This window comes from Pseudopipra pipra, chromosome 12 (genome assembly GCF_036250125.1).
Source record: "Pseudopipra pipra isolate bDixPip1 chromosome 12, bDixPip1.hap1, whole genome shotgun sequence".
Lineage (NCBI taxonomy): Eukaryota > Metazoa > Chordata > Aves > Passeriformes > Pipridae > Pseudopipra > Pseudopipra pipra.
The window spans coordinates 11,979,150-12,001,531 of NC_087560.1; the positions used below are offsets into that span (position 1 = coordinate 11,979,150).

Sequence of the window (22,382 nt, forward strand, 5' to 3'; positions counted from 1 at the left end):
CTTGACCCAGCCCAGCCTCCTGCTCCGGGTTAAAGTCCGAACAGGCCCGTGCTCTCCGAGTTTGAGGTGCCCGAGGTGCGGTGCAGGTGGTGGCCCGGGGACGGGACGCGCTCCACGGGGTTTCCCAGATGAGCAGCGCTAATCACAGTTGATGTAATTAAAAAAAATCCAAAGCGTTTTCTCAAGTTGACTCCTAAATAAAATACTCTCCTCCACTCACAGAAGTAGCCGACCATGGTGCTCACCAGCGTGGAAAAGATGGTTGGCCTCCAGAAGAAGACGTCCGGCATCAGGAATATCTGTATATTAGCCCACGTGGATCATGGTAAGGCAGGTGTCTGTGGCTGGCAGAGACCCCCAGAGGAAACTTGTGTGTGTTGGAACGGTGGTGAGATGTTTTGGTCACTGGTTCAAAGCAGTAGGTTTTCATGAGTTTAGTTTTAAACTGTCTTAAACCTGATTCAGGGATGTAAATTTGCTCTGTACACCTTTTTCTTGGCCTGGTACAGCTTATCTTTAAGAACTTCAGAGAGCATTATACTGTAATAGTTTGGAATAGTTGAAACGGAATGTTTTCTACTTCTGTGGTGGTGAATGTCAGCATTAAATATATGCTTGTAAGGTAGGCTGTTTTTTTTCTGTGTTTACTTACTACAACAAGTTTGTTATGTAGGTGGAAATAATAATAAACACTTATTTTATAACACAAATATTTTTTCTAATTGCCTGCTATACTGAGGTTTTGATGTACTGTTTGTTATTTCAATTGCTTTTCGGGTCATGACAGGTAAGTTTGCATCCACTCTTCAAAAACAAATTCATGTGTACCTAACAGGTGAAGCTGAATAATTGGATTTGGTTTTTTGAAAGTTAATTTATACTTTTGTGGTACTTAAAAGCTTTTATTAGTGCTGATGTTTTAGAACACTGCGTGTTGTCGGCATTCATAATATTGTTGCATCTTTTGCCGTTGTTTGTATTCATTTAATCTAAGTAATTTATTTTTCTTTTCAGGCAAAACTACTCTAGCTGATTGTCTTATATCTAGCAACGGAATAATCTCCAGCCGCTTGGCAGGAAAGGTAGAGTTGTACTGTCTTTTTTAATGAAATTGTGGTGTATGCATGCTGGGATTGTAAATCTGTGATGATTAAGAAAATTCCAATTCTAGTCTTGCTAAACCTTGTTTTCTTGCGCTCGTAGTCTTTGACAGTTGATAAGAAATTGTGGAGATAATTCTACAGACTCATCACCTGTTCTTTTGGTTTTGTACTCAGCTGAGATATCTAGACAGTAGAGAAGATGAGCAGATCCGAGGAATAACAATGAAATCTAGTGCAATTTCACTGCACTTTGTGAAAGGTAAGTTTTTTGTGCTGGCAAATGTGATTTGTAATGCATACTTTTGTTAGTTTTCCCTGTCTCCTTGTTGTTGCTGTTGTGAACTTTTTGCGTGCGGCTTTTACTTTTGTATTTTTCTCTTTTGTGGGCTTTTTGTGTTTAGGCCATTTAGGAATTTGTGGATTCTGCAGAGACTTAATCATGCATTCGACAGCCAGCCAAGATAATTGAGTTTCATCTCAGCATTAGGAAAACCATCTTCAATCCTATCTCTGAGTGGAGGCTATAAGAATAGTTGCCTTTATCTTTTTATTTTAGATCTAAGTACTTAAATTTTAATCTTGAATTAATGGCACTTAAAGGCAAGACTTCTTTCAAAAAAACAAGTTCTAGTACAGTCTTTACTACTATGTCAAGATGCCTGTTACACTGTGCTGTAAAGGTTTTTTTGTAGTTAATGTCATGACAGTTACAGATAATAGCTGAAGCAGTATAACTAGGTGGCTGAAAGAAATATTTTTTGAAAACTGTTCTGAAATGTCAATTTATTGTTTGATCCTAGGTGATCAGGAGTACCTCATTAATTTAATAGACTCCCCAGGGCACGTGGATTTTTCTTCAGAAGTGTCTACTGCTGTCCGACTCTGTGATGGTTGCATCATAGTGGTGGATGCTGTTGAAGGAGTCTGTCCACAGGTGAAATAAAGTGTATTAAACAGAGAAAGAGGGTAGGGAAGACAGAATAAGTGAAGTCTGAAGTGTGTTATATAGAAATGAAAGATGAGCTGTTTAAGAAGTTTTGTAAAACTTTTAATAAATGACAGTGCACTCGAGGTGTGAAAGTAGTTACGCTGAAAAACTGAACAATACTGGTGAGTGGGTGTAATGATGCGGGGTTGAAACAGTGAGTATGCAATTTTTCAGGTAATGGAATATTTGTATAGAGAATTCTTTAAAGAAGTAATTTCATATATTTACGTAGACTCTTAGAGTTTTGAAAGTGAAAAAATATGCAAAATAAAACTGAGATAGCCATGAAAAAAAAAGCATGCTTTTCTAAATAGGGGTTTTTTTTGTTATTGTGGGTGTTTTTGCCATGAAATTCTGCCATCCTGCAGAATTCTTCAATAACTAACACTGTACACCATGGGAATCAGATTTCTGGTTTGAGTGTCAACCTGTCCTTTACTACATGTTTATTCAATTTTAGGATTATATTTTATTTTTTAATGTTCTGTCTTTTTTTGTGGTATCAAGCTTTCTGTAATGGATATTTTTTTTAAAACTATTCCCTTCTTAGACTCAAGCAGTCCTGCGACAAGCATGGCTGGAGAATATACGCCCAGTGCTGGTGATTAACAAAATCGATCGCTTGATTGTGGAGCTGAAGCTCACCCCTCAGGAGGCATACTTGCACCTTAAGAATATCTTAGAACAGGTATTCAGGCCATAGTGCCGTGTTCACACAGCAGATTTTATTGCACTATAACACTTAGTCTAATCTTAAACATTGGGATGCATCTTATTTCTAATAGGTTTCGAGGTTCAGAAAGCCTGTGACAGAGAAAAGAGTGTTAAATGCCTCTTGACAGGTCATCAGGAAGAGTCTTCTTTTTTAGAAATAATATGCTGAATGTTTTGTTTTTTCCTGTTAAATTGCTTAAGTTTCTTTGGAGGTAGACGAATTATCTCTTTGGACTGCTCCTGATGTGGATGGGTTTATGTAGGAATAAAGTTGATTCCTCTTTTGAGTTTTAAGTTAAGTTGCCCTCAAACTTTTTTTTTTCCCAGAGTTTACTTTTAAGCACTTTCCTGCCTGGCTTCCCTTTGCCCTCTGTTGTTTGTTTGTTGCCAGTAACAAGTTTCTGTTTCACCATTCCTTGTTCTGAGAGGCCAAGTGTGTTACACATGATCCTCTTTGTCTGATTCAGTCCTGGTGTGGCAGACTTTGACTTGAAAACTATGTGGTGTTTATGTCTCATATGGTGTTAGTCTCATAAACTTCTGTTGTCTTCAAATGTGCGGAATTAGATACACAATGTCTGTGTTTTCAATTGCCGGATGAGTCATAGGCAATGCTATCTTGTTAACAAAACCTCTCTTTTTATGTTTTGGGGGGTTGCATTTGAGTTGCAAGGGTTGTGAAAGAGTGAATGAATATGAAGATGTTTTTACATATCCTTCTGTAGATCAATGCAGTCACTGGAGCACTCTTTACCTCCAAAGTGTTAGAAGAAAGAGCTGAGAAAGAAACGGAAAGTGAAAATGTTTCAGACACTGCACCGGGAGATCAAATTTATGACTGGAGTACTGGATTGGAAGATACTGATGATTCACATCTGTATTTTTCACCAGAACATGGAAATGTGGTGTTTGCCAGTGCAATTGATGGCTGGGGTTTTGGGTAAGTCTGGGATTTCTTTTTTTTCTTTTTTTTTTTCACTTGATTACTGCAGTTGCTCCATATTTGTAAAGGTGTTTTTTAGATTTTTCTGTGATATGCAACTGTATATAAATCAATTCTAATAGATTAACACTGAACAGCTGAAAGTACTACCAGCATTGTCTCTGTGACAGGGACCTCTGTTTTACTTAGACAGCAGTTGCTGGGCCCACTGTGATGTCCAGCCTGGTAAACTCAGTATTTTATCAGTTGCTGGCATTTGATAGACTGGGATAGACAAGGCCAAAAACTGCAGCAGTGCAGGAGCTACTGCACAAGTAGATTAGTTTGGGAGGGCAGCAGGTGTGTGAAGGTTGCACGTGTTCTGGTTACCACGAGGTGGAGTCATTGTCTACATCATGAAAATGTAATTAGAGAGATCCACTCAGTAATACAGTGAATGTCTTGAATATTGCAGAACCTTTAGAAAAATCTTCTCCGGGATTTTTAAGTCAAAGTCAAACTCTTAAATAAGGTGCCATGCGTAGATTGTTGTTTAACACAGACATTTCTTGTCACTTCAGAGGAAAGGGAAAATAAAATCAGCTATTTTAGTTTAGTTATCTGTCACGAGTAATAACAATTTATGAAAAGAAAAATCAGAGAAGTGTGCAAAGAAGTTGAAAACAAATTTTCCAATTCTGACATGTTTTTAAGTCTGAAAGAGATCTTTCATAGAGATGTGTGAGGGGAGGCCTTTCCATCTCTGAAGGCTAGAGGGAGTTTTCTGATACCTTTGTTTTACACATTAACACATCTCATGTTAAGTTCTCCATTCCCATATGGTGCCCACAGTTACTTTCCTGTTTATGATGTGCAGGGAAACACTATTTTGGTATCTGTGGGCTTTAGCTTTCCTGACTGGTAACTTTTCATTGAAATTTCATGGAGAAAATGGATTATGATAACAAACTATTCTTACACAAAGTATTTGGGCTGAAATTGTTAAGCACATGTTTTGGTAGAGTTGTCTGCTGTTTTTCTCCTGGGTGGATAAAGAATGGACAATTTGCAGGTTATTTTTGTTTTATTTACTGATAAAGTCTGTGCAAGGGCATACATGAAAGCAAAAAGCTAAGTTTTTGTTTTGGGAAGTTCAAACTTGGCCTGTGTTTTGCATTAGTATTCTAAGTGTGCCACAAGGGAATGTTAAACATTAAGAAAAATGATTCTTCGAGGAAGTGGTACAGTGGAGTACATTGTTACAATAAGTAGAAATATAAGCTCAGAAGCAATTTAGAAACTATTTTTTTGGATCAAGCTAGTTGATATTTGCAAGTAAATGATCAACTATTAAGATTTTATGGGTTACAGAACTACATTCTGATATAATCACATGGTCATAAACACCCTGTGATCGCCTTTGTAATGAGAAAGCACGTATGTTGTTCTTAAATGGTAGGTGAAAATAATGGTTATTTTTGTAAAAGTGAGGTTTAGATAGCTATTTTCCTTTTATCGTTTCCTTTTTCCCGATAATTTCTCTGCATATAGAATAAAATTTCATACAGATGTGTCTGAAAATTGAGTTATTTCTCTGGCTCAGAATTTCAGCAGAAGCTCTTGGTGTATGTTGGTACTGATATTTCTGCAGAGTGGAATGTGTGATAGATGATTAATGCTCCATGCAAGGGTAATCTGAAGTGGAATGATAACTGGTCAAGCTTTACTTGTTTCTTTGTATTTGCTACGTCCCTGCCCCTTGAAATGTTTGTCAAGTGCCTTGAACCTTACTTGTAGAGTTTCTATAAGGCTGAAATCTAAATATTTGTTGTCACTTAGCTTCAGATGGGAGGAAGAAATGGGCTAGATATGACTTGTCCTCCTTTTGTGATTGGTACATTGATATACTAAAGAAGGTTGGTAGGCCTTCTGTTTATTCTTTGCCAATACTAAACTGATTCAGGATGAACTTAAAAAACTTACAATGCTTTTTATTAAATATGGAACAAAAAAACGCGTTTGTTAAGATTCTCCGAATTTAAACCCTCTTCTGCTTTGTATATCTTAAAACACTTTTAAGATTGCATTAATTGAACTATTCATGTACAAAATTATATCTCAGCCAAAAATATTTGTGCATCTAACTTAGGTAAGTGGTGTTACTGTTCTGCTGCTGGATCTGGATCAAACTGTTCCCAGATTACACATTAGAAGATTATGTTAATCTAGTTTCTATCCAATAAAACGTTCCTACATCTTAGACAAATGACAGGACTCCAATCTGCCAGATTTCTTATTTGTAGCAGTCCTAATTCTCGATTTCTCCCTCACATCCTGAAGTGTTTTTAAATGTATTTGTTGAAGGTGAATGAAGATTGTTGGCTTTCTGATACTGTTGTGTTCCTTACAATGAACTGGCAGACCCTGGCTCTTATAAATTATATAATAGAGGGGGGAAAAAAAGAACACTTAATTAGTTTCAAGAGGTACTTGTGGACTGGCAGCAGTACTGTGTGGTGAAATATGGATCAGTGGAGCATGTTCTTAATCATGGAAAGCCTTGACTGCTGTTATATGGTTGTGGGTTCTTTTCCTGAAGGTATTATGACTTGTCATAGAAAAAAAAAAATTAGATTATTGGGCAGTGCCAGCCTCATCCAATGTAGTAAGTGCATGTGTTTTTCTCATAATCCTCAGGTGCTGAAAAATGCTGTAAATGTCTATGCAGGAGCTGCTGGTGCACAAATCTTGAATGTTCTCCCTGTATTGAGAGTTTAGGGTAATTTCTGGAAAAGAAATCTCTTTGGGCTTAGTTGAGAACTCACAGCTCATGTCTTGCTGACGTGGGCGGGTCTTTTTTTATGTGTGTAGAAACTTAAGAATTCTGGATTTCAAAGAAAAGATTATCAAATAGCATTATTCTGTAAATAGGATTGTTGCAATTATAAACGTGTTTTTTTTTTTTCTGTGTGCACAGGGAGCAAATATTCTGGTCACAGACTATATTTAAATGTGTTGTGGGACATCTTTCACAGAATAAGTTTGAGAGTCACCACATAAGTATTTATAACTTTTGTATTATGCTTTTGAGTTTTTGCTGAGGGAATAGTACACAAATGTTTATTTCAAATAAACAAGTACAGCCTTGAAGCTGACTTGAAACAAAACAAAGCCATTCAAATACTGCTTATGTTTTTGACCTGTTAGGACTAAATATTTTTGCAGGTGTAACTTAAACAATGTGAACTAAAGTGAGAACAATTGGAGAAGTGGGAGTAAAAGAAGGATTTGAGATTTTTGTGTGATTTTCATGCAAGCTGTCTGTCTGTTGTTTGGGCTGATAAGAACATGTAAACAGCATTGCACTTCTGTCAAGGTATATTTTGTTTCCTTTCAGCATTGAGCATTTTGCCAAACTGTACAGCCAAAAGATTGGAATCAAACCTGCAGTACTTCTGAAGACTTTGTGGGGAGATTATTATCTAAATACAAAAGCAAAGAAGATAATGAAAGGTGATCAGGTAGGGAGGTTGTCAAAAATTTTACCTGGTTTTTATTTTGGGGCTTGTTTTTATTTTTTCATTCTATTCCTCATAGCGTGTTGTGAAAATTGACCTCAGTACCTGTTCACTCAGTGTCACTGGAGGTATAAAGTCACAAGGATAGCCTTGCATCAACCCTTGGAGCAGAGAACATTCCAAAACTGACTATTCAGATGCTACATGGAGGAAATCTCATCTCTCAGGGAGTTTCCTTATTGTCATTTAATCGTGATTTTTTTTGGTGTTTACCTAGGTGAGGATTAAGAGTTATAAATAGTTATAAATGTATAAATAGTTATAAAAAGGGGGATAACCAGCCTTAAGGTAGTTATGTGCCATATTTATTAGGTACTTTTCCTAAAATTGGAGCCCTTGTCCTCTACTTCTAAATTTTGTGGTTTTGTGCCTTATAGCATTTTTATAAGACAGACTGTTGAAGTAGTGATCTTTTGTGGAAACAGGTAACTGTCCTGATTTTGAATAAAGGTTTTACATGCTCCTTAGGAAAAGTGCAGTCTTAAGCCTATTGTAAAAGTGAGGCATTGCTGGTAATGAGCTGTATGTTTATCTTCTACCAGTCAAAAGGAAAGAAACCTTTGTTTGTGCAGTTGGTGCTGGACAACATATGGAGTCTGTATGAAGCTGTTATGAAAAGGTGAGAAGATTTATAAACTTTTCATGATGTCTCTTTCTGTGTGCTGTGGTGATTTTTTTTTTTTTTTAAATAGTCACAGATTATAGATTTTTGTTACGTATTGCTACTCTGTTTTATATCTATTTATTGTTTTCCTTACAGGGACAAAGAAAAAATAGAAAAGATAGTCACCTCTTTAGGATTGAAAATTGGTCCACGGGAGTCACGGCACGCAGACCCTAAAGTTCAGCTTAATGCCATTTGTAGCCAGTGGCTGCCAATATCTGATGCAGTCCTCTGTATCCTTAGGAAAGATACTATTTTTGGTTTTATTGACAGTTCTCAGACTTCATAGTGCGCTCACGTATTTCAGTGTGTGATTTGGTATGATATGTTCCCTTTTTTTATGTCTATGCCTGTGGTATCTGCACCTATTTTCTTGCTTGTAACATTGCAAGTTACATATCTCCAGTTATTCTTATATTTCTACCAACTTCGTGCTTTTGCATGCATGCTGTTTTTAGGAAACTAAATTGTTAAACTGGAGGTAATAAAACAATACACTTTCATTATATAGTTTTATATACAAATTTCAGTGGTTTTCCTGAAGGAGGAACCAATCTCCTGTTTATAATAGTGTCATAGGTCTTCTGTCTGTGAGGTTCTGTAAATGTCTGATGTTATGTTTTAGGCATACAATTTCTTAATCCAAAATCAGTGTTTGTTGTTTGTCTGCTGTGCTCATCATTTATAATATAATATCTATTATATTATAGTAGATGTGCACAAATTATTGATGTATAAATACTAATTAGTTCTATAAATCTTGCCCCAGTTATGCTGTTCTTAGTTTCCCAGTTGCACATAGGGTGGGCCACTCCTTCTTAACTCTCCATTCTGCCCTTGATAAGTGGCAAAAAATTGTTTCTGATTTGAGAGGAACCTGTATGCACTGTGACAGACAGAGCTGGATTTTGGATCTGTTGTTGCTGGCAGTTAGTGCCTGAGGCTGAATTAAAGAGGCATTGAAAGCATTTGTTTTTCTGTTATTTGCATTCAGTAAGGAAATATAAATATGTATCCTTAGCAATGTGTTTTAGCCATGGTGTGTAATAAAGTTCCCAGTCCTCTTGACATCACAGCAGAGAGAGTGGAAAAGCTGATGTGTGTTGGAGCTAGAACATTTGATTCTTTGCCACCAGAAACTCAAGAATTGAAAAGTGGTGAGTAGGTGTTCTCCCATTAACATGAAGGTCACTTCTGTCTTGGTGGTTTTGTCTTTGGATCTTAAGATGTGTGGTAATCTCTACTTAAATTTATAATTATTTTACTTGTAATATCTTTTTCGATGTTTGTCACTGACATGTTGTAGTCTAATTTGATAAGATTTTATTTACATATTTGTCTTCAATCCCATATGTTCATGGTTTTTCAACAACTCAAGCTGCAGGTGATGTAAAGTCTTAGACTTTACAGCTAGGGTTTTACAAGGATATGAGGTTAATACTTGTTTTTAGTTCTAATAGTAGAATTGAAATTGTAATTGAGAACTGAATATTTTACTAACTTCAATATTAAAATCATTAATTTTTAGCCAGTAGTGGTTTGAACTTGCTTTTAATTTTTGCAAGTGTACTGATCAGCTTCTGGTAATTGGATATTAGTTGTAGAACAATATTTTGAGGAGAACATCAAGAAATCTAAGAGGATTTCACATATCAGATGAAAGGGAGAAGTGTAGGAGAAGATGATTCAGTTTCTACATTGTTAGAAATTTTGAGTGGTATTGTGTCTGGTTTGAATTTCATGATGTGCTCCAACTTGGATGAAAAAAATAATTTATGGGAATTTCCTAAGTATTTGCTAAGTTTTGTGTGGATCTTTGATCCTTTGAGGAATATCTGTGCTTGCAGGGGTGTTGGAAGGGTTTCATGAGCACATGGGCATTTGCAGGACTTCCTCCTTTTGTTTGAAAGGAGGGAGAGTACTTTGAGGTACTGGATAGTTCAGTCTTAACTTAAAGCTGCTCTCTGGTTTTCATTCTAATCTAAATCAGCTGGTAAACTCAGGTTTAAGTATCAAAGCAATACCTTTAGTATTGGAGTATATGTAGTTTGTTATCAAGCGTTGCATTTTTGCAATTGTGTTCATTTTATTGTGAAACACACTTGAAGATACAGGCAGTGTTATCAAATTATTAGGCCAGAGTAATTTTCTACTTTTTCCTGTTAATTTGTCTGTAGCATATTACCCATTGAAATAGAAAATGAACAGTAATGCCTGTAAAATTAAGGTAAAGCCATAATCTGTTCATACTTTTGGGGGAGAAAAAGTGAAAATAACTTTTTTTTTTGTGTTTCTTCAGCTTTTATGAAATGCAGTAGTGAAGGAACAGCCCCAGTTATTGTCTTTGTTTCCAAAATGTTTCCTGTTGATTCAAAAGCATTACCACAGAATAAACCAAGGTAAGAAAATGTAACATTTAACTTTCTGACCTACATTAGATACTTCTAGGAAAAAAAATCATGTTGAAAGTGTGGGTAAGTTGTTTTAGACCTGAGAAAACAGTGGATTCTTGAGATTCAATAAAGTTTTTTCCTCAAGTAAAGATTTTCTGAATGACTTTAAAAGATATTTTTTTAAATCATATTAGTTTTAGAAGGTACAACAAATCTATTGGAGAATAGTGCTGTTGTCCAAATACATCATCTTAATGCATGCACTGTGTACTGTTTCAGGATGTTTGGTGGAAATCATTGAGTTGTAATACTTCCTTAGTTTTTCAGTGAGGTTGTGTTGGCATGACCATAACAGCTTGTGTTGTACCAGGAAACACTTCCCATCAAATTGGGCATAATATCTCAATTATCATCCAGTTCATTGCAAGTGCAAAATAAAATGTGTTAATTAAAGTAGTCCAAACCTTGACTAACTCTATTCAATGCCCTGAAAGGCACTAATGCACTTCAAAAGGTTTTTTTCTGGGAGGTTTGGGAGACTGTTTTGTTACAGCTTTTTATTGCTTAATAACCATATTATTTTCTCTGAGGAGTAGATCCTTCTTGATTTCATTTCCCTGGCACACTTAAGTGTACTACTTTTAGCTGAAGTCATCTGGGTTTTTTTTCAGAAGAAATGTGCTTTTCTGAGGAGTTTATAAGAATATTCATCTTAACCTTTCATCTTTCTAAGCCTCTGGAGCATTTTCAGTAGGCAGCTTTTGTATTAACTGGCCATGTTGTGTTTTTCTGGGATTGTTACTGTACAGTGAAGTAATATAGGAAATATAAATTTTTCTGCTGAATTGGACTGATTGTGACTGTTAAGTCGTTGTGCAAAAAAATGGTACTGCTACAGTAGTAATGTTTGAAAGCTTTACTACTATCCGAGGTTTTCCACGCACTTCCTAGATTTATTTTAGTTTTTTCTTGCTGAGCTTGTCTACAAATCTTCCACCAAAAATCTTTCTTGCAGTGAGTTCAGGGAAAAGATGCATTGCACTTCTGGATTGAGCAGACACTAGATGGTGCAGTTTTGCTTTGAGTATCTGAAACATGAGTTCTTCTCAGGTCCTGGTGTGGCACAGCAGCGCCATTCCTGCTTTGTCTCCCCTCCTGGATATGTACTCTAGTTATCAGAGAAGAGTACACTGAGGCCATCACTTTCTGGCTGTTCTATCACTAATAATGACTTGGTTTTTTATTTGTTGGGAAGATTGAGAGTCTTTTGAGGTCATGAGAATGTGACACAGGGGCAAAGTTGGCTTTTACATGCACCAGACACTGAATTTTTCAAGATTTTAGTTACTTTCCCTTCCCTCTGTTTATTCAGTATGTTGAAAATTGTAGTGTCTTGCTATGTAGTTATTTTGAAAAGTATTTCTTGCTGGGCTTCATATTAAGTTACTCTAGTAGTTACTATTTGGCTAATGTGAAAATGAAATCACCTGAGTGTTTTCCTTTGAGATAACCAGTCATAAGCAGTACCGTGTGATTTTGTGGATTAGGTACTATTAATGATTTTGTTTTGAGGTGACAGTTGGATTCCATTGTTTGAAAAACAGTAGTATAGCTAAATGTGTATTTCTTGATATTTTATGTGTTAAGATTCTACAGATTAGCAGTTCTTGAAGAAATCTGAAAAGGGGGTTAGTTCTAAAGAGTCAAAGGTATCCCCATGAAGCAAAATCTAAGTGTTTTAAAAGACAGCACTGTGTAGATGTAGTTCCTGAGCACACTGTGTGCTATTCACAATTACACAGTGAAGACTGTACTTAACAGAATTGAGTGATGGTCGAGTGGAGCAAGAGAGATCCAGTATTTAAACTGGCATTCCATGAGGGTGCTCCATAAGAATATCTGAACATAGGGAGGAACAAAGAATATCTCCACTATATCTGTTACCAGTGGTTTCATGTTTACCTATTAAAGAATGTGAATAAACCTTGTATGTTTTATTTACTGTTAATTTTGAGGAGACATAACTATTCTTGTGTATCTTGATGTTTGACTGCTGGACTGATCTGCTATGGTTATTTGAATGCTTTGGGGGTGGGGGAGGGATTAATTTAAGCATGTAAAAGCATGTAAAAAATCTGAGAGTTTTTGGTTTTTTGCAAGACTTGTACTTTTCTAAGGTGTTTGTAACTTTCTTAGAAGATGCAAGTTGACTTTGCAGCAGTTTTTTATAGTTTGCCTTATTTCTGCCATCTGCTTGTAATAAGCTGGGAAAAAGAAAAAGCTCTTGTAAGTCCAGGGTGTACAGTAAATGATGATAAAGGATGGATTTTTAATTAAAACAACCTCCTTTGAGACTGCTGTTGGCAACTAATATCTCCTAGAAGGTGACCTTAAAATTAATAGATTCTACATTAAAACTGCTATGATTTTGCTTTTACTGGTAAAATAGCAGAGTTTGTCAGCTGTTACTACACTAGAATACATCAGAAAATAATTTGTTGTCAAGTTGGCAGCTTGGATTTATCTTTCTTTGGAAAGAACTGAAAATTGACTTTTTGTATGGTACCAGTATGTCCTGAGTTTTTATCAGGTTTTCTGAAGAAACGAGAGTTGTGTGAATATGTTTTGTCTTCCAGTTTCTTCTTTCTGAACTTCTGAAATTACTCCCTAATTCCAACCAAATCAAAGATGTAAACTGACGCTTGAGCAAGAGTTAAACAAATGAGGACTCCTCCTTCACTTTAGATGTTAAAATATCTAAAACCCAAACCAGTAGGAAACAGGCCCATGTTGGCTTCTCTTGGAGCTGCTGGCTTTGTGTTAGGAGGCCATGGTTGTTTGTGTTACTTATTCTCAAGTATTGCTGTGTGTAGAATTAGGTGTTCATTTATCATATGCTGTCTCTTTCTCTCATTCCCACTAGTGTTTTATGTTGAACTGCAGTCTAACACAGAATGGTTGAGTGTAGGTGTATAAATGAAAGGTGAACTTGGCATTTAGGTACAGGATCTAAATGTTCCAGTTTTCCTGAGGTTCAGACTTCTGTCGTTATCTAAACCAGTGTAAAAGAGAAATATTTAGCAGTTAGTTGCAATTGCTTTTGAGTGTTGCTAGGTGTATTTAATGTAAAATGCTAAGAAAATATAAATTGAATATCAGATGTTATGATGAAATCATCTACTAACTTTGTAGAGCTTTATGTATAAATGTCAGAGTGATGTGATGCCATGTCAGCAATAGGAGGCAAATCTTTTATGTTACTTCAAGGCCATCTTACAGTCCTGCTGAATAATGTAAATAAATAGAGTACACTGAAGAAATTCCATTTCTGCTTTCCAGTGGTAATAAAGAAAAGTCTATTGAACAGATAAGATGGTGTACTAAAATTATATTTCATTACTGCATTGGGGGATATAAAACCTATAATACCTGTACCATTTCCCTCCAGATAGTATGAAAGGTTCTTTCTCAGTCAGCTTGAAATCAGGACTGTTTTTTTCTTAGGTGTCACCAGGAAACAGGCACTTTCCCATACAATTCTGCATGAAATTATGATGATAGTTGTTTCTCTGTTTTATGCTTCAGCTTAATTGAATGTCTTAAACCAAGATTGTAGTGCATTTCTTTTCTTTGCTTTCTAATGTTTGCTAAAAACTGTATTGGAAAAAAAAATCCTGTAATTTTCACCAAACCTTCAGCTGAAATGTCATTACATTGGCTTGATCCTAATGAGAACATTTTTAAAGCTCCAAGCTGTGTAAGGAATTACTGTCTTCTTGCAAGTAAATTAACTTATATGTTTAAAGGCAATGTAACTTGCAGTGACTTCAGTGTGACCTGAACCCATCAGCTTCTGTTTTCAGTAATAATTTGTTCTAAATAGTAGTTTGTGCATTAGAAATGAGTCATCTGAATAGGCTGTCAGATTTGCAGGTTAACATCTGAATTTGGCACACAATTATGTAATTAATAGACTAATATATGCTTTTCAAAAATTAAAACCCCTATTACTATTATCATGAAAAAGATTTCAGTGTAACAGTATACAGCTGAATCTGGCTAAGACCTTTGGAATTGATTCAAGGAAGAAATATGTAGTAATGGCTGAAATTTGGATCTCCAGGCATAATTTAGTTTGTGTAATGGTAAGATTAAGAGAGAAAAGCTTGTAACATTGTGGAAGAGTTTTGCTTCGAGTTTATTCTTTTTTTTATTGCACATTTAGCATGTGAAATAAATCAAAGGTCCATATATCATTCTAGAGTGTTTTTCAAGGCAGTATATGACAGCTTGGTATTGATATCTTATTCCATTACATATCTCAGAATGAATGAAAGCTGCTATGTAATATAATACAAAAGAGTTATTGAGTGTTCCCTGTTGCAGGAGCTCTGGAAGATTGTTGTATGAAATTTTATGTAAATTCTGATTTGGATAACTTTCAGTTGTTTGCACATTTATTTCTACTGTGAATTGCATAGCACTTTCAGTTGCAACAGAAACAATAGTAAATGATCTTGGTAGATGTACATTAGATTGTGAATGGAAATAGTTCCATAGGCATTAAGTAGTTTAATACAGAAAGTAACAAACTTCAGAAGGATTAACAAGACCACTGGACACAGGCTGTGCTGAAACGGAGCAAATAAACTGCACTTGACAGAGCTGTCCTTAGGGATGCTGTTTGCAGAATTCTTTGAGTGCCAGATGAGTGGAACAGCAGCCAATGATTTTGCTAGAACTTAATTCTGAAGAGCGGAGCCATGAAGAGTAATCTGGAGGATTCTCTTTAAATTACTTGGATTTAAAGATGTTATCTGAAGTTACTCCCTTCGCACCTTGTGAAGTCAGGTCACGTGTCCATGAGCTCATGGAATTTAAACTGGTAAAACTGCGTGGAGAGAGAGTATTCTCAGCACTTCAGAAACATTGTCCATGGCACGGGAGATGCATCACAGACACTTGTTGGCAGCACTGTTAATCCTTTGGAAATCAGTTGGTGTTCTGACTGTGGTGGTTCCTTTTTAAAATGATCTGAAGGTTAAAAAACATAACACTTTAATAATCAGAGGCAAATTTACCTTTGGGGGGGGTTTGTTTTGATGATTCACTCTGAATTTTTGAACTGTTTTGGATTGAAGTCTCTCTTTGATAATGTGAAGGAGTAGAAAAGCTATCATGTTCAGAGGATTGATTGCATGAAGTTTAGTTGTCATTCAGTTTGAACTAAATGCTTTATCCTGGGGGAATGTGGGAATCACAGAAGTAGCTGGCAGTGGCTTGCTTACATTACCTGAAAACTGATGGATTTGATCAACAATCTACTGAATGCTGGTAGTATGTATATTATACTCTTTCCCACATTATTATTTCCATAGCTTTTCTGTACCATGTGTTTGAGGTTAAGATGAGTTAGTAATATGTGGTCACCCATCTATGTCAGCTCCATTACGTGTTCCAGCTTCCCATGTCTGGAGGCAGGGAATCTCCTCTTTCTGCTCCTGAATTTTCATTTGCTGTTTTTCGTGGGACTGCATGGTCCCTTTTTTTCCTGCCAGTGTTAGGAGGCTATAGATCCTTTCTTGTGGAGTGAAAAAGGGGAAGGGAAGAAAAAGAAGAGACAGTCTTTCTTTTGGTTTGGGCAGCATTTGTTGAAAATTGATTTTGTCTCTGATTGGTTTTGTCAACTGGAGAAATTGAATAAATCAGGGTATAATTTAAAACTGGTTTTGTTGCAGATCCAGTGCCTTATGTGCATTAATCTTGTTCTGTGTTCTGCCTGAGTGTGTTACAACTCTATATAAGGATTTATTTGACAACATTATCTTTTTTTAGTTTCTAATGATACTACTGGGAGTGACTAATTTTATAGAAATTGATGCTGACAGAAACCAGGATGGAAGTTTAGGTTGTACCTACTAGCTAAAGTCCCACCTACATTCAATCTGCTTTTTCATCAAATTGAGAATATAATTAACTGTGATTATATGTACTGCAACTTAAACCAGTGCATTCTAAATTTTAAGGTACCTTTAATATTTGTGGTTAGGGCTATCTGATACCTAAATATACTGATATTTTTAAGAATACCATGTAAAGGGGAAAATGCAAACTTCTTTTTTTTGCTCTCAGTATTATTTACACAAATGAAAAGTATTTTTGGACAATCAAATGTGTTGGAATGCATATGTATGTCCTCATGTGTATACTATGCCATCATATATAGACTGCATTTATGACACCCTTGGCTGTCTCATCTGTACTTTCCCTATCAATCTCTCTCCTCTGGGAATTTTTCTGACATTCCAAACCCTTAAATAACTTTGAACAGCTGCCTTCAGGAAAAAAAAATAATGAAAAAGTTTTCATGTCCACCATCTGCTTTGCATTTTGTATTGTTAAGCCTTGCTCTCTTTTGCAATAAAGTAAACAGGCCAAACAGTAATATCACAGTATCTGCAATTTCAGAGTTACATATTCTTAATTCTGTCACAATGATTATTTAAGAAACAATTTAAAAAAAAAAGAAAAAAGAAAAACCCCCGAGCTGCTAAGAAGTTTGAAGTGGTGATTTTGTCTTGCTTTCTCCTTTTCTATGACATATGATGCCACAACTCAGAACCAGGTTGAGTTCTAAAAGTCTATGCTTCAAATTCTTACATTTTATTCTGGTGGCCTCTCTTAGGTAATTTTTAGAGAGATTTTTAATGTTTGTATAATTTTCTTATTCTTTTGAATTGGACATTTGGATTCAAGATAAGCCTGATAACTGTTCAGTGATTTCCCCAAGTTCTAAGAGAAATTTTGATAAAATGAAGGGTTTCATTTTTTAAATGAAGTCTCTTGCAGAATGTGTTATATGCAGTAAAGCATCCATATTGTAATATTAAATAAAATCTTACTGGCAGTGAGTTGGTCTCAGCCACATAATCTATTCAAGGCTTCCTGCCCCTAATTAATCCACTTAAGAGCAGAGTAAGTGTCCTGTAACTACTTCTACTGACGACACATGAAAACTTGGACCTGTCAATAATGGGTTGTTTCCCTATTTAGGAGTGTGTAATAGTTGATATGGCAAAGTGAGTCAATGTTTTTGTGCTTTTTTTGCTGGAGATCATATTTACGTGGCTATTCTGTAAACAGCTTCCTGTGGTTTTCTTCCTCTTATCATTCATTACTACCATTGCTATTCAGGAAATCTTGACCTGGTTTTGTAAGTGTGGAAATTAAAGAGGGGAAGTGACTTGTCCAAGGCTACTAAACAAGCTAAAACTACTAATAGGAAAATCCTAAACCATCTAAACACGAAGAACTGTTGTTCTTACCTCCGTCATGTGAGCAAATGCAGGACACATCACTGTAGGTTTAGCAAACAGACTTTTTCCTGCATTTGAGCACTTGCTGTAAAGATTGCCTGAAAATAATAAAGATACCACAAGTAATTAAAAATGGCAGTATTTGATCTCTTAGGAAGAAAAGTCTGGGTTTTTTTCTAACTACCTTGATATAGATAAGCTGAGATGAGTATGCTGTATTTGTAGTGTGAGCAGTCATTCTAGTTCAGGGTAACATACAGCAGGACATGGTGTAAAAAGCGGTTTTGAAAATTGTCTTGGATTTTTGTCTGAAAAAGTGAGAATTCACATGGTGCAGGAAACTTGATTTATTTTAGCAAAATAACATAGTGGCCTCTTTCTAAATATGGTAGAGGAAGAGTTTTGCTAATTTTAGCTGACTTAAAATCTATACTGTCATGGGGGCAAGAGGCATTCTGTGTGAGTTTTTACTTTTGCCAAATATAGTATTCTCATTATTGTTATTTGTTTTAGAATAAATTACTTTTCCAAATACTGATGTTTTAAAATACAATGTAGGCCATTAACTCAAGAAGAAATTGCTCATCGGCGTGAACTTGCGAAACGGAGGCACGCAGAGAAACTGGCAGCAAGTCAAGGGAAGGAGCTGCCAGAAGAGCCCCCAAGTGAAAATTCATCTGAAGTAGCTGGGAACACTGGTGATACAAAAGGTGGGTGGTGCCCTGCTACCTATTTTTCCTGGAGGGTGTTTAATAGTAGCGTCTTGGTGATGCCAAGGGCTGTGTACATCCACACTGTGAATCATCCACATGCCACTCCAGAGTTAACTACGTGGAACTGAACAAAGAGTGAGGAAAGATTTGTAGGAAAGCTGATAGTTCATAAATGGTATAATAGTGCCATGGGTACATGTTCCTATAGCCTAAAAATGTGCTTGGTCTTCGTACTTTGAGTCAGTGAAGAGAGATGATGCTTGAAGGAGATGCTCTGCTGAAAGTTAAATAATTTTGAGCCCCAAACGAACAGCCTAATAATAAATTGGTACAACAGCAGTGTATGAGCTGCAGGACTGGATTATGAGCTGCAGGACTGGATTATGAGTTACAGTGGTGGGGGTTGGTCTTTTTTCCCAAGTAACAGGGAATGTTAGGAATAGGACAAGAGGAAATGGCCTCAAATTGTGCCAGGGAAGGTTTAGAGGAAAAATTTCTTGACCAAAAGTGGTGTAAAACATTTGAACAGGACGCCCAGGGAAGTGGTTGAGACACCATCCATGGGGATATTTAAAAGATGTGGCACTTTAGGGGCATGGTTTAGTGGTGGACTGGGCAGAGCTGGGTTAAGGGTTGGATTTCATGATCTTAAAGGTCTGTTTTAGCCTAAACTATTCTATGATTTGCCAGATGTGATAATGTAATATGTAGCTGATTTTTTTCTCTTCAGATGATAAAGCAGAAACTGTTTTTATATTTAATATATTTTTTCTAACTTTGGTTAGGTGAAGAGCAACAGCTCACTGGTCAAGGAGACAGCATGACCTCGAAGGCAGTGAAAGAGGAAACAGAAAACAAGGAATCTTTCATTGCATTTGCCAGAGTGTTCAGTGGTGTGGCAAAAAGAGGGCAAAAAATCTTTGTTTTAGGACCAAAATATGATCCTGCTGAGTCCTTGCATAAGGTAAGAGGTGGCAGTGAACTGTTACAATAGCTTGGTATTCTTCTGAAGCATTGATGACTGAACTTCTTACATATTGCTCACTCAAAAAATAAAAAAAAAAGTTCAAGTAAAAAGTTCCAAAAAGTATGGAAGTAATTTAGGTAATTGTGCTAATAGCTGATTGTGAGTGTAAGCTCATTATAAACCTTAACATTTCTGAAATACTTTTAAGTAGTGTTGTATTAGCTTACCATAAATCCAGTATGTATATATTTTGATTTTAAAAAAAAAAAAAAGAAGTGAAGGATAAAGCAATGCTTTTAGGGAACAGAAGATGCCTAATAGTATTGAAAAAAATAGTGTTAAATGTTTTGAGATTGTGATCAAAGAAGTTCATTGCTTTTGAATTTAATTCAAAACATTTGTTTTATCAGAGATAATGAAAACTGAGATGGGGTAATACACACCTAAAATTCTCCAAAGAAAGCATTATTTTTTAATCTTCTTTGTGACATTTGCTCATTTACCACAAACTGGATTTTTGGAGGTATATGTTGATTTTTAATATTTAACTTTTGAAATGAAAATTCTTTAGAATGTGCTTTTTTAGCTTTGGAATGCAAGGAGATTTTGTGGAAGAAGCTTTCGTAAGTAGTAAGTGACAAATATCTGATCTCTGGTTGTTCTACTCTGTGTAGCTGTCAGCCCAGTGTTCTCCTACCAGAGATCTGCCAGTAGTACCTCATATGACTTGCTGTACACTGGAGAATCTCTACTTACTTATGGGAAGAGAACTTGAAGACCTTGAAGAAGTACCAGCAGGAAATGTTCTGGGTAAGATGTGACTTGTATTTAATTTCCTAGAGCTTGAAGCCTTGTATCAGCCAATATACACTGCAATTGGTTAGATGTGATTAATAAATAAGAAAACCTATATCTTATGAATATTTTTAGGGATGTCGTGCGTGCAAAAAAAGGAAGGCACTTTAATTAAATGGGGATTTCTGTGAACTTTGAATAGGAGAAAATTAGGGATTACATTAGTGTGTCATCTTCAGATTGGATTGTTGCCAGGTAAGCATTGCTGCCAGGGATTGCCGAAGGCCGTAGTAATTTCTCATATTTTCTAAATCTCAAGGATTATTTCTGGTTTCCTAATAGTGGAAATTCTGTAATGTGACTTTTCGAATGATGTGGCTGATTGTAAGTTTTCTTTATGGGCCTGCTTGGACTATGATGCTAAAAATTTCTTCCTTAACGACTGTGGCAAATTTTTCACTTTCTCCATGAACAAGGTTCTAGTGATGTCATCATAATCATTGAGTTATGCTCTTTTGTGCCAGATTCTGAGCTGCTTTGCTGTAGAGTATGAGTAGCATTCTTTGCTGGTTTTGTCCTTCATTTATCTTTTTTAATATCAAAACTACTCTTTAGAATTTAGAAAGTGTAAACTTTAAAAATTTGGTTCTTTTTTTTTTTCATTGTGTGAATGAAAATTTTTTAAGTACAGCAAAATATATGATTATTTTCCTGTCTGTTGTATGATTTTTAGAAATTTATGGCAAACATATAGTAAATGAAAAATAGGTCTACTCTGTCAGGATTGGATTCTGTTAATTTAGGCAGGTAACCATACTGGTCACTTGTATCATGGGCCCAGCATTCAGAACATAGTTTTATTTGGAAGCTTGGTATTTTAAAATTTTGAATTACACCTTACTGTTGTCTGATTGTAGTTGACCATTTGCAGTATCAAAATGTATTAAGTATATGGTCTCTTTACTTCAAGAAATTATTAAGAAAAGAATCCCACCCCAAAACACTCTGCAGTACAAGTGAAAGGACATGGTTTTCATGTTTACAAAACAATAAATACTCCTGGACCTGCCTCCTGCAGAGAAAAATATATTGTGAGAATTTTATTATGTCTTTAGTGTGAAGAATTGGATCAAATTTCACGAAACTGTTTTGTACCCACCTGATTCCGCCAAAAAGTTGTGAGTAGTCTTTAGTGCTGAAGGTTGCTCTTCAGTGGGATCTAACTTTTCCATAAAAATAATTACTTGAGTGATAGGAGTCATATTTAGAAGAATTCATTAGAATTTTACGATCAGAATTCAGTCAGAACTCTTAGCCAGACTGTGTTTGGTATTTCATATTTTTTCATCAGATCACTGTAAAGTGATCACACAAAACAGGTCTTCATTTTTACCTGAAACATGCAAGTTCAAGTGTATATGTTGGATTTTTTTAAGTCTGATTGCTTAAGATTTTTTTTAAAACAAAAAATCCTAAATACCTTTCCTTTGTTTCTCCCATTTCCCTGTAAAGCTGCATTGTTAATTTACATAAATTCAATAAACACCTTTACTGATTTGATGATGATTTATCACACTCAGGAGAAAATGCAAGACGTTTATATGAAAGGAATATGTAACAATGGTGATGCAAGACTTTTATTAGTCCAGTTAGTAACAATGATTTCTGTTTCAAAGGCCATTTATCTTCCAGCTTTAAAGCATACAGCAGTGATTTCTCTCCAGCCATATAAGGAAATTGCTTGTGGATTATCTAGAAAATTAAGGAAACTTTGCTGAAAGCTCTGTGGTTTTACTCTGTATAATTAAATTATTGCCATAAGGAATACACAGTTAGTCATGACTGCCTATTTCTGCTTTAAGACTTGTGCTATAAGGTTTCTTTCAGGTTTTTTTTTTCTTCAGGGTTTGGTTTTTTTTTTTTTGCTATTATTTTTAGGTTATTTCTTACAAGGAGGAATCTGCTTGGTCCTAGTGAGCAGCCTTTTTATCCTTTATACTGGCTTATGCAAAGGCTTAATGATCAAACACATGGCTTGATACAGAGGTTGTTTTACTGAAGATGGAAAGATTTCATTCCTTGTTCCTTCTGTTCAATTAATATTTCCTTAAAACACTACTCTCCTTTTAATTGATAAAAATATGAGATTGCAAAATATTTTAAGAGGTAAAGGTAATGAAACAAATTGTGTTTTAACTGCAAAGCTGTGGCACAAACAGAATTCAAAAA

The 22,382-nt window shown here is 35.7% G+C and overlaps 1 protein-coding gene across 2 annotated transcripts in view; it reads left to right on the forward strand.

Annotated features, from left to right (window-relative positions):
• EFL1 (elongation factor like GTPase 1) overlaps window positions 1-22,382 on the forward strand; it is a 69,235-nt gene that overhangs the window by 361 nt on the left and 46,492 nt on the right. The window contains exons 1-15 of one of the 2 annotated variants that reach the window (XM_064668932.1): window positions 54-75; window positions 223-325; window positions 1,015-1,082; window positions 1,278-1,362; window positions 1,904-2,037; window positions 2,642-2,779; window positions 3,531-3,745; window positions 7,125-7,248; window positions 7,848-7,924; window positions 8,066-8,202; window positions 9,004-9,126; window positions 10,269-10,368; window positions 18,237-18,388; window positions 19,177-19,355; window positions 20,033-20,168. In XM_064668932.1, the coding sequence (XP_064525002.1) occupies window positions 235-325; window positions 1,015-1,082; window positions 1,278-1,362; window positions 1,904-2,037; window positions 2,642-2,779; window positions 3,531-3,745; window positions 7,125-7,248; window positions 7,848-7,924; window positions 8,066-8,202; window positions 9,004-9,126; window positions 10,269-10,368; window positions 18,237-18,388; window positions 19,177-19,355; window positions 20,033-20,168 (1,759 nt within the window). In that variant the 5' untranslated portion in view covers window positions 54-75; window positions 223-234. Of the gene's footprint in view, window positions 1-53; window positions 76-222; window positions 326-1,014; window positions 1,083-1,277; window positions 1,363-1,903; window positions 2,038-2,641; window positions 2,780-3,530; window positions 3,746-7,124; window positions 7,249-7,847; window positions 7,925-8,065; window positions 8,203-9,003; window positions 9,127-10,268; window positions 10,369-18,236; window positions 18,389-19,176; window positions 19,356-20,032; window positions 20,169-22,382 lie in introns of those variants that run through there. The other variant, XM_064668931.1, reaches the window with a different exon arrangement.